The 11,811-nt window shown below is 48.9% G+C and overlaps 1 protein-coding gene across 3 annotated transcripts; it reads right to left on the reverse strand.

Annotated features, from left to right (window-relative positions):
• Positions 1-796: 796 nt before the first annotated feature.
• Positions 797-11,478, reverse strand: GEMIN4 (gem nuclear organelle associated protein 4). Of its 3 annotated transcripts, XM_047832643.1 has the most exons (3): positions 11,066-11,478; positions 1,809-4,153; positions 797-1,220 (listed from the first exon to the last, which is right to left on the reverse strand). In XM_047832643.1, exons 1-3 carry the CDS (start codon positions 11,079-11,081, stop codon positions 987-989), a joined length of 2,595 nt encoding a protein of 864 aa, XP_047688599.1. In that variant the 5' UTR covers positions 11,082-11,478; the 3' UTR covers positions 797-986. The 3 variants fall into 3 exon arrangements, with proteins under 3 accessions (XP_047688599.1, XP_047688597.1, XP_047688598.1); XM_047832641.1 differs by having other exon boundaries at positions 797-4,153; positions 11,066-11,477; XM_047832642.1 differs by lacking the exon at positions 11,066-11,478 and adding an exon at positions 7,032-7,626 and having other exon boundaries at positions 797-4,153.
• Between the last annotated feature and the right edge of the window lie 333 nt (positions 11,479-11,811).

The raw sequence follows: 11,811 nt of genomic DNA on the forward strand, positions 1-11,811 counted from the left end.
TTCCTATGTAAGTCCCAATTAGAGGAATTGGGAGGGTTGAAAACCAAATGTAGGCCACTAAGCCAATCCACTTAAGGCGGGGGCGGGAACCAGAATAATGCCCCATTTTGAGTGAAGGTATGCACAGGAAGGTGACGGGGCATATCCTTTTCCTTTCCCTACCTCCCAAATTAAACGTCTCACCAACCAGTTCTCATAGTTCTGGGATATACCCAGACATGTTAAATTTGCATCTTCATGCTTCTGCACACACCACTGCCTGCTCCCACTCTTCAAAACCATGACAACTTACCCTAGGCAGAAGATAACTGTACCCATCCTTTATACCCATCTCTGCTGTGTTTACCAGACCTGGTTTCACACAGCCCCTCCTGGGTCCACTGAATGGAGTTAAGACCGTACTCCAATTCCGAAGTCACCCATTTACTTAAGGTTAGTAGTCTACCCCCTGACATTTAATTTTCTTGGTCCAATGTTCTTTTACAGTGGTGCAGGCTGTTTGGGCACACAAATCACACAGCCACTTGCTGGCAGAAGGGAGTGCTTTTCCTTGTTGCCCTTTCCAAGGTAGCACGAAATGACTCTGGAAAGGGGTTTCAGTGCAAAAGAACATACCTGGTAATTTTTCCACTTGGGTGATTTCACCTTTGGACTCATTTGCCAAATTCTAGGGTGGATAGGTCCAGTTATGAACAAGTTCCTCCCAGGTTGCCTTGATCTTTAAGACTCCAGCTGAGCCCAATGTCAGAGAATCTCTAAGCCTAGACTATTGACGAGAAAGACTCAAGAGACAGGATAAAACTCAGAAGAGAATTTTATAATTTGTACGTTATAAACATCTAAGAAACTATTTTCTTTATAGTTACTGCCATATACCTTCTTAGCTTGTGTACAATTTCACATAACTGAAAAGTTTATGTTTCTCAGCTCGACCCCTAGAGACCCCACCCATGTTGAGGGCCCAGCTGTTTTCTGATCTACAAAGGTCAAAAGTTGCTGATCTTCTGCAGCAGGGTTTGGCGCCGCTCCTCAGGGCTAATGTTCTCGGCGATGGACTTTAAGAAACGCTGCTCATTTACCTTCTGGAGCAAGGAACTAACAGAAGGGTTGGCCTTGCTCAGGGTTTCGTAGCAGGTGAGGATTTCCAAGGCCAAGACGTAGAGAGGTTCACACACCTCTTGGTGGACCATGGCCATGATGTGCAGAACATGACAGAATACCTGGGTATAAAAAAACAGGGTTTCCTGGGTCAGGTCCTGTTCTTGTCCTTGAGCCCAAGGGCCAACTGACTGTATCAACCTAACAGAGTCCAGGAGGTTGGTCAGACTGTTACAGAGAAGTCTGACCACATGGCTCCAGCCTTCCATAGGAAGCCAATTACGACAACTTTGGCTGCAGAGAAACTGGAAGGCTCTCAGAAAGAGTACAGAGAGTTGGAGCTCCTGGGCAAAGGGCTTCAGGTTGAGCAGAGGAACAAACTGAATATATTCCAGGCTATAAGGGACATGTAGGAGCTGTTTCTCCAATAGTCTCCTGGTCAACTGGTAAAGGTACTGCCACTCCTGGGGGCTGCACCAAGGCATGACTTGTACCAGGGCCACCAGAAAGCCCTTGCTGAACAATCTGACCTCCTCAGGGTTGCCCACATCTACCACCAAGAGGGAAAGCATCTGCTCAGAGATGCTGCTGGAGAGGTAGCAGCACTCCATCCAGGCAAGAAGCCCTGTGCCTGGCCCGTACCCAGGGTGGGCCTGGGAGGTCCACTCGTCCTCAGAAAGCTTACAGATCTCAAAAAGTGTAGCCGGCACCTCACACTTGAAGTGGCCCTCAAAGAGGTTCTTCATTCTCAAGCGTACTGTCCAATCGAGCTGTTCCAGCTTCCGGTGGAGCCAAGACTGGGACTTGATCCATGTGTCCGGGGAGAAGGTCTCAGCATTAGCCAATACAATCTCACAGAGGATCTCCAGGATATGGATCACCAAATCCTTCCCATCCAAAGAGAGGCACCGCTTCTCTTTGGGGAGCTGCCAGTATTTGCTGAAGCAATCCAGCAGCTGGCACAAGCTGAAGATGAGAGGGAACGGAGAACAGGTCTGCAGCCAGTATCCCTCTAAAGATGCATTTGCTTGGAGAGTCTGGATGAAGATCTTCAAACTGAGGTCCACCTCTTTGACATCTAGCATCAAGAAGGGCAGGACGAACTCTTTTAGCACTTCATCTGGCTCAAGAAGAGCAGCAACGGGGATACCCTGGGACTTCACAGGGGTCATGAGACAGCTCAGGAGCTCCAAAAATTGCTTTTCTTCCTTGGGTGTAGAGAACTTTCTCCAGACGGTTTCTTTGAGGCACGACACCACAAAATTGGTGGGTGGATTTGGACTCTGCTCTTCCATGAACCTAAGGGCAGGGAAGGCAGTGAGAATCTGAGCCAGGAACTTGTGAGTGCCAAGATTGACCACAGCCATGCTGCACATTTTCTTCACCGTGATCTCTGGGTACAGAATTACCAGGCGAGCCACAGAAGCTACAGCTTTAGCTAAGCCCTGTTCAGAGGCACTCTGTGCGAGCTGGTTAAAAGTTGTATTGAGGTCTTCCTGAAACCCGTCCAAGTAAGCCAACTTCTCAGACAGACCCTTTCGCCCCCAGGAGCGCAGGGTGCCTGATAGGACTTTATTTTTGTCTGGCAGTGAGAGGTCTACATAACATTCCAGGATCAGGCTGATCACTTGTTTGATCTGAGATTCAGGGATGGCTCTGTCTGTCACGGTGACTTCCATCACCGTTTGCAATAGCTTTAACAACAAGTCCGGCTCTTGGAAGAGAGCCTGGTTATTTACCAGGCAGGCTAGCCACTCATCTGAGAAAGCCCACTTCTTCTCAGAAGCAAAAATGTAGCACATTTCCATATGCCGGTCCATCTTCTGGTCGATGATGGCCATGGCAATCGAGGCAGTGATGTCCTTCTCAAAGCCCTTGTTCTTCAGCACCCTGTTTGTTTTCTTTAGGAAGTCCCCTACACACTCTGCCAGCTCAGAGACCACCTGCCCCTCCTCCTTAGACAAGCTGGTGGAATCCAGGTAGAGCTTCAAGTTCTGGCTGAAGGAAGTCAGACTATCACACAGCCGGTAGCTGTCATAACTTGTCCCCTGGCTGCTGTTGAGCACGGTCTGCAGCTCCTCCCCCCACTCTCGCAGCAGGCTGCACATGAACTCCAACCCGATGAAAACTGTGTCGCTTGGGAGCTTGGCCAGGGAAGTCAGGCTGATGTCCCGTTCTGCTTCCTTTACCTTCTCTGCCAGTGCCTGTTGGTGATACGGGTTCTGGGTGTCCAAATTCCACACGGAGATCACTGCAGCCAGTTTGTCCAGATACACAGTTGCAGACACTTCCTGGGGGTCGTCCTCCATTAGTGCAAACACCGTCAACATGTCAGCCAAGTTGGCTAGCGCATAGCACTTCATCCCGGGGCACAGGATTCGATTTTGGATTTGTTTCAACCCAGTGAGCAACATGGCCAATAGGGGCATAGTAGGACACACATCTGGGTCTGACTTAAACCTCTTTGGAGGATGGGAGAACTCATCTGAAGAGGACAAGTACTTATGGGCCATTGTTCTAAACTGGGAGAGCAGGGGGTCCTGCTGATTGCCTTTGTGCTTTATCATTTCCCACCAGACACTGAGGAAAAAGGCCACATCCTTTGAAGAAGTGTCAACAGACATGTGCTCCAAAAAGTGCTCTAGTTCTGCACGGCAGATAGTGGTGGGCAGGGCCATCAGGAGCTGGATAAAGAGTCCAGAAGCTTCCAGAGACTTGAGCAGCTCAAAAAGCACTGTGTGATTGATGGTAGGGATCATGTTGACTACTGAGAAGAACACATCTTCCTGCCACCGAGTGTCAGTGTCAGAAGGGGTGACAGGGTAGGGCTGAAGAACCTTGGCCCAGATGATGATCAGAGCTTTCTTCTTCCAGGCAAAGGGCTGGGAATGTGCTGTGGTGGAGGAGATCTCCCTTAAGGCCTCCACAATGGGCCGCCCAACACGCTCCCAGTCAGACTTTGTCAATTCTGCCAGTGCCTTGGGGTGGAACAGCTGCTCAGCAAGCAAGAAGCCTCCATGAAGAATAGTCATTTCTTCGCAGATATTCAAGGGTCCTGCACAGAGAGAAACCGAACAAGACAGAATGTGGTGAAAAATCTTTAAAATAATTAGGAGTTAGAGGCAAAGAGACATCAGTTAGTATAGGCTGGTTGTCATTATCAGAGTTGGACATGAGAAGGGTTCAGTGAGACTGGGAAGAAGGGATAGTTCCAAGAGCTGCTGCAGAGCTGGAGTCAAAAGGACTTGCCTGAGGAATAAAAAAGGACTCCCATACTCTCTAGCCTGGATTGGGAAGACAATGGGCATCACTGGAGGAACAAAGAAGAATCAGAACAGTTTTGGAGGAACCCACTGTTCAGTTTGGGTCATTTGGAGTTTGAGGTAGAACATTAAGGTAGAAACATCCTCCAGCAATGGAAAGGTGGGGTTGACACCCAGGAGGAGAGTCCATCCTGAAATGTAGCTCAGGGAGATATCCACCCAGAGGGGATCAATGGAATGAACAAAGTAAATGAGATCCTGCAGGAAAAGCGTGTGAAAAGGGAAGGGCTAGGCCCTCCGGCACAGGATGGGCCAGCAGAGGATGTGGGGAGGAAGGCTGAGAGAGAGAGATATCACAGCAGTACCAAACTGCAGGGGCCACCAAGTGAGTAGTGTGGAATGTGACAATTGAGCCTCTAAGTAATGATATAGCCTAAGAGGGGCACAGGCCAGGGCTGTGGGCATAGAAGCAATCAGACAAGCCTTGCCGTCCTTCCTTTCCCTTACAGCCTTGTCTTGCAAACAGATTTCAAATGTTCTGCCTTTCAGGGAAACAGTTTACCCCATAGCTCTTTCTGTCAAACCAGAACAAGCTACTGAAGGCTCTGGTTCTCTGGTAGAAACCGAGAGGTCGACACAAAAATACTAGATTAAGAAAGAAAAGTTCTTCCTCCAGTGAGCCATGAATCAACAGACTTCTCAAGGAAGGCATTTGGGGATGTTTAATTAGACACAGCTTTAAATCCTAGTTCAACCATTTAAAAGCAGTGCAATCTTAGATTTCTTCTCTGAGCTTCCCTTCTGTGTATGTGGGGAAAATAGAGACTTCCTATTAGGACTGTGAGGAACAAGCGATAATATTAGCTAAGCCCTTGGCAGAGGTGGTTGCTGTTAGCTCCCGATTCCATCTCCCAGAGCTGCTGAGCGTTAAATAAGATATAGCTACAGTAAGCATCTGGCTACAAAGAGCCTGGTAAGTGCTCAATAAACGTTGATTCCCCCCCAAATCTTTCCATTGTTGGCAGGACCAGAACCTTGTCACTATTCTTTGCCTTCCCCAGCTCAATAATAGGAAAGGACATAGGTCTTCCTCAAGTAAGCTGCTTCCGGCCCGGAAACAAAATAGATTACAAACACTACTCACTATTGAGTATTCCTGACTTCTCTCCCCTTTCCCAGGGCATGGAGATGCCACCCCTTCCTCATTCCCTCATGCCTCCAAGAACCCATCTTTCCCATTTATACAGGCCAGAAGCCAGCAAGTGAGAGCCTTGATTCAGATTTTAAAAAGGTCCTGCCCTTCGACTTTAAGGGAGCAGCTAAAGGCAAAGGATTATCCAACCAACTGGTGAAGGCAATTCACCTGGACCCCCAGTGGTCAAGGCAGACTCCCACGGAAGATCAGGTTGCCTGAGGGGTCTCACTGGGGATTCTGCCCCTCCCCCCCCTTTTTTTGGTTCAGGTTGGTCTCCTAGGACCCCAAAATATGCCCCCCATGATTCTGTGTATTTAATTTTATTGCACAATCAGTTCAGCCAAAATGTTTGGCCCCCAATACCCACTTTCCAGAGATGGTATGTTCACTGTGCTACCTGAAGGAGTTAAGTCCCAGGAGCTATCGGTTAACAGCTGGGCAAATCCTAAGTCTTTTTATTACTCCTGGTTAACTGGTGCTTGTAACTCCCTCCCTATGTTTATTAAGTGTTTACTCCGTGTCAGGCACTATGCGAGATTTTTGAATCTTCAAATCAACCTGCTGACCATTTCTGCTGTAGCGATGGGAACACTGAGATTCAGGAAGAGTTTGCTCAGAATGTCTCTACTACAGCGTAATGGGGCTGGGACAGAAATCACCACAGCTGCAGGGCTCCAAACTCTCTCCTGTTCCACCACTGAAGAGCTAACTGGGGATAGGACTACATTTTTACTGGCACATCTCGGGGTGCCTCACCCCAGCTCTCACAGAACAGCCTCCTGGTCTTATCTCCGTAAGAGCATGGCTAGCAGGGCGGGAGGCTGGACAAGGAGCCACCGATTTATACTAGGTCTCCCCTCCCTTCCCGCAGACCCTGCCTGTGAGGATTCTGAATCAAAGGCACAGAAGTTCAAAAGTGCCCCTCGGCTGCTGCGGCCCTCCCCACAGCTGCTGGTCGCATGAACGTTAGCTGTGCACAAGGCACCGTACCAGACACTGTATACACGTGCTCTCAATCCAAAGGCCCCCAAACTGTGTGGTGGATACATTATCATCATCCCCGTTATATCTATGAGGACCTCAAGAGCGAAAGACGCTTGCTCAACAACTCGGTAGCCATTCAATAAATGAGACTGTCGGGGTATCCGGGATTCCCCCGGGCGTCTTCTGAGCCGGGCATTTTCCAAAGCACGTGCACAAACCCTGCCTGTCCACCTTCAGGAAAATCTAACTTCACATCCGCTTCGCCCTTCACGTGGAAAGGCGTCCGGAGGGAGCAAGATGCCGGCCAAGGAGCTGCCGGGCCGGGGTTAGATCCCGGCCTCCCGACCCCCGGCCTCCAAGGATAACCCCGCCCTCCAAAACCCTCCCCAGCCCGGAGGTCTCCCTTAGCCCGGACCCGCTCAGCACCGCCCTCGTCCCCCGTCTCGGGACGCGGACCAGGAGGGCCGAGGACCGGCACCAGAGACACCCACCTAGGTCCATGGCGGCGACGCCAGCGGCCGTGAGGCCGCCCCTCCCCCGCGAGGCCGCGAGCGCAGCGCAGGCGCCACGGCACACTGGGCAGTTCCGGGGGGCGGGACAATGGGCCGCGCGCCTCAGCCCCCGCCCACAATCTCAGCCCCGGCTCCGCGCGGTCGGTCGCGATCCTCCCGCCGCTCCGCGCGCACGCGCGGTCCTCACCGACAGGTCAGCGGCGCCCAGGCAGCCCGGCCCACATCGCCCCCTACCGGCCCGAGGCTTCCAACCAGCCAACAGGCAAGAACTCGCGCTTCGTTTCCGCCCTGCGTGCCCCGCCCCGCCCCCAAACGTCCCTCCGGTCACTGACTCCTGGGCTCTACAGCTCCCTTTGCCCGCGCGCTCAACACCGCTTGTGTTCAGCCCCTGCACAGCCCAGCCTTCTGAGTCCCAGTGGCTCCTACCCACTAGCTCCATCCCAGGTTCCGCTTTCGCTCTCATACAGTAACCCCCGGGATTACCCGCACTGAACGCCCTCCCCCGGCTGCCCGTTAACCCAGCACAGATGTGCCACTCAGAGGCGTCTTCGCCTCTAGCGGGTCTGCCTGGTCTCACTCAAGACCATCTGCCCCCCCCCCCCCCCAAGACGCACAACCCGCCCTCCCCCCGCTCCCCAGAGTGCCTTCTTCTCATAGCAGCAGCACAGCATCCTAAATTTTCTGGCATCATAATAGATGCCTGTGAAATGTTACTGGTTACTCTCCCCAGAAAATGCATTTTGCCAGCCAGAGCAATAGGAGGGGAGATCCAATCCAATGAGCCTCAGTTTGCAATCTGAACTTCATAAAAACACATTGGACTTCTCACTGGGACACATGGACCTCCCGTGTTCTCAAACATTACCGTCTCCTTTGCTCCCTTTCACTCTTCCGAGACCTAATTACTAGCCTCCAGTGTTTCTAACTCTCCATCTTCCATCCTCCAGTGCCAACTGTCACCTAGAAAAGACACAGGGGCCCGGCCTCAGTTCCCCCAATGTGCCAAGTAGAGTTTGAGATGGCCTGCGCTGCTGTCAAGCAGTTGAAGGGACCTGTGAGTGATCAGGAGAAACTGTTGGTGTACAGCTTCTACAAACAGGCCACCCAGGGCGACTGCAACATCCCTGCCCCACCTGCCACAGATGTGAAAGCCAAGGCCAAGTGGGAGGCATGGAACGAGAACAAAGGGATGTCCAAGATGGATGCCATGAGGATCTATGTTGCCAAAGTGGAAGAACTGAAGAAAAATGACAGTGGATAAGGAGGAGTGCCAAACAGAATGAAGTGGCATGGCTCCTCTGGTAGGGAAAAGGGCTTCTTAAAAGTCTGATGGCTGAAATGTCATGAAGCCATAACAACTGTAGCTGAGAGACCTCAATAAATCACTTAAACTGTATGAGAGTGACTGTTTGCTGACAGGTGATTACACTCAAAGTCACTGGGAGAATCCTGGGGAGGTGTCCAAAAATATATGAAAACAGCCTCTCCACTAGGGAAAGTTCCATCAAAACTGGCTTCATGTAGGATTCTAAGAGCTCCCAGCCTTCCTATTCCCAGATAGATATTTGGCAGGAGTAGAGGGGTTGGGGGAAGAATCATGCTATGGAAATTGCCCCAAGATTTGAGGTCAGTCACAAAGACCATTCTCCAGAGGCTAGGCCTCTCAGGGGAAAGGAGAAGGAAGGAGGAGGCTGAGGCTCCTCTCTCTTCAGGGGTTGTCTGTTCACTACTAACCCAACATTACTGAGGGGAAAGGGTCTTTGTCTTCCAAAAAGCTCAAGTCAAGTCCTACTTCCCAAAGCCCCACTGGAACATAGGCCTGATGAAGTCAATTATTTGAGGGAAGTCAAACATTTAGTGACGTAATTGATGCATGACAACATAGCAGATGAGAAACACCGAAGCAGATGGTTTCAAAATCCCAGCCTCTGAATGCAACCAAAATTTCCTTGGGATTAGTCTGCAGTTAACCCTGCTTTCTGCTTGCATGTCAGTAGGACAAGATGTGTACATGTAAATGAGTTTATTTATTTGTTTATGTTTGTTTATTTTTGGTAGTGAGAGAGTGCAAGCACAAGCAGGGGAGGGGCAGAGGGTGGGGGACAGAGGATCCCAAGCGGGCTCTGGGTTGACAGCCTGACACGGGGCTCAGATTCAAGAACCATGAGACCATGACCTGAGCCAAAGTTGGACACTCAACTGACTAAGCCACCCAGGCACCCCCGAATTTGTTTCAGAAAGACAACCCACCCCTTGACCCATGCAAAGGCCAAAGTGCCTGAGCTCAGCTTCCACTCCTTAGTGTTGATTATCACGGAGGCATCGATGGACAAAAAGTGCACTGGGATATGGAGTGCTATTACTAAAGACATTTCAGAGAAAAGGCTCTGCTATGGCATTGAACTTCCCAATACTTTTCCTCAAAAACTATTTTCACAGATCATGACATCAGGTCAGCTCCAGTTCATGAAGGACCCTTAAACAATAGAAGCAACAACCATAAAGACTTCGGAGGACAAAGGAAACCAAAGATCTTTAGGATCTTCTGTTCATGTATTTACAGGAAGTGGCTATAGACTAAGTACAGATATTACTTGAGAATAAAGTGTCCCCAGGACACCAGTGGTGTCTGTGACTAAAGAACTATTGTAACTATAAACTGGGCAAATAGTTTATAGTTGTACAATAGTTGTGCTGTCCTCTCTTCTTTGGAGGATATTATAAGCACATTTTGATGCTTTTAGGACCCTGATTCACATTAAATGTGAATTACTTAAAAATAATAATAGAGGGGCATCTGGGTGGCTCAGTGGGTTAAGCTTCCAACTCTTGATTTCAGCTCAGGTCATGATCTCACATGTGAGTTTGAACCCCACATCGGGCTCTGGGGTGACAGTGCAGAGCCTGCTTGGGATTCTCTCTCTCTCCCTCTCTCTTTGAACCTCCCCCACTCTCTCTCTCTCTCAAAACTAAACAAACTTAAAAAAAAAGAGTATCTTGCTCCAAAATATGGTATAAACTCAGGAGTTGTAGGTATAGCCATACCATTCTGTAAATCATTATATAAAACCTGATAAAGTAAAAATACACCATAGTTAGGACTGTAGGAAAAAACCATAAGATGCATTATTAAAAAAAAAAAAAAAAAGTGGGGCATCTGGGTGGCTCAGTCAGTTAAATGTCCAACTCTTGAATTTGGCTCAGGCCATGACTGTAGTGTTGTGAGATCATCCCTGTGTCAGGCTCTGCACTGAGCTAGGAGCCTGCTTAAGATCCTCTCTCTCCCTCTCTCTCTCTTTCTCCCCCAGCCTCTGCCCCTCTCCCCGCTTGCCTGCACTCTCTGTCTCCCTAAAATAAAATTAAAAAAAAAAGAGAGAGAATCTCTCTCTCTGCCCCTCCCCTGCTGGTGCACGCACGCATGTACTTTCTCAAAACAAAACAAAAAAAAGTATGTACACAGTGTGCTAAAATTTTTGGAGGAATGGGAGAACATAAGTATATTTGTATGCTTAATAAGTAGGAGGCAGGGAGAATGGGATTGATGGGGACAGGTAGGAGCAAGACTTTTCAAAGTATACCTTTTTATATTGTTTCGATTTTTGAATCATTGACTCTATTATCTTATAGAGGCCTGAGGCAAAAGTATTTGTTGATCATTAAGGCCGGAGTAAATTTCCTATGAACTTCCCAAAGGAAAGGTAGGAAATCTTAGACCAAACTGCAAGTTCCCATTAACTCTCACCATAAATTTCAGTGCACAAATTGGAGCCCCTCCTAAAAACTCTGCTAAGCCACAATGGCAACATGTGACAGGTGAGATGGGCAGAAAGTCACATAAAAGAGCAGTGAATATCCACAGCTTTGCTAATTCCACCAAGATGTTAAACAAATATGGACTTCATACTAACTCTCTGGCCTAAGCTAGGGGAACTCTTGCAACATAGCCATTCTAAATCTCTCTGGATTTAACCCAAGGGAAACTTGAATTTAAACTTAATATGCTAGGGGCGCACCTGGTTGAGCATCCATTCTACTTAGGCTCAGGTCACGATCTCACAGCTCGTGGGTTCGAGCTCCTCGTCAGGCTCTGTGTTGACAGCTCACAGCCTGAAGCCTGCTTCGGATTCTGTGTCTCCCTCTCTGCTCTTCTCTCTCTCTCTCTCTCTCTCTCTCTCTCTCTCAAAAATAAACATTAATTTTTTTTTTAATATGCTAGAAGTCCACAACCCCTCAAGGCCAAAAAACAAAATGACTGCTCTGAAAACACAACCCTGAAGAAGCTCAAGAACTTTCCAGCTTCATCTGTCTTAAAACACCAGCTTGGGTAAAATCATCTATCTATCTATCTTTCTTTCTTTCTTTCTTTCTTTCTTTCTTTCTTCCTTTCTAAGAAAAAAAATTTTAGGTTTTATTTACTTTGAGAGAGATGGCACAAGCAGGGGAGGGGCAGAGATAGAGGGAGAGAGAGAATGCCAAGCAGGCTCTGCACTGCCACCACAGAGCCAGACACGAGGCTTGAACCCATGAACTGTGAGATCATGACCTGAGTCAAAACCAACAGTCGGACGCTCAACCGACTGAGCCACCCCGGTGCTCCCAAAGCCATCTTTCTTATTACTTCGTTTTCTCGTGGAGCATACCAGAGGTGGGAAAGCAATCATACCTGGGGTCTAAAATCACTAGCTACACTGGGCAGAGGCAAACTTTTGGATTCCTTGATAAAAGGCCAAAGTTGTACACTAAATGGTTTTAGGATGAA

Source organism: Prionailurus viverrinus, chromosome E1 (genome assembly GCF_022837055.1).
Source record: "Prionailurus viverrinus isolate Anna chromosome E1, UM_Priviv_1.0, whole genome shotgun sequence".
NCBI classification, from domain to species: Eukaryota; Metazoa; Chordata; class Mammalia; order Carnivora; family Felidae; genus Prionailurus; species Prionailurus viverrinus.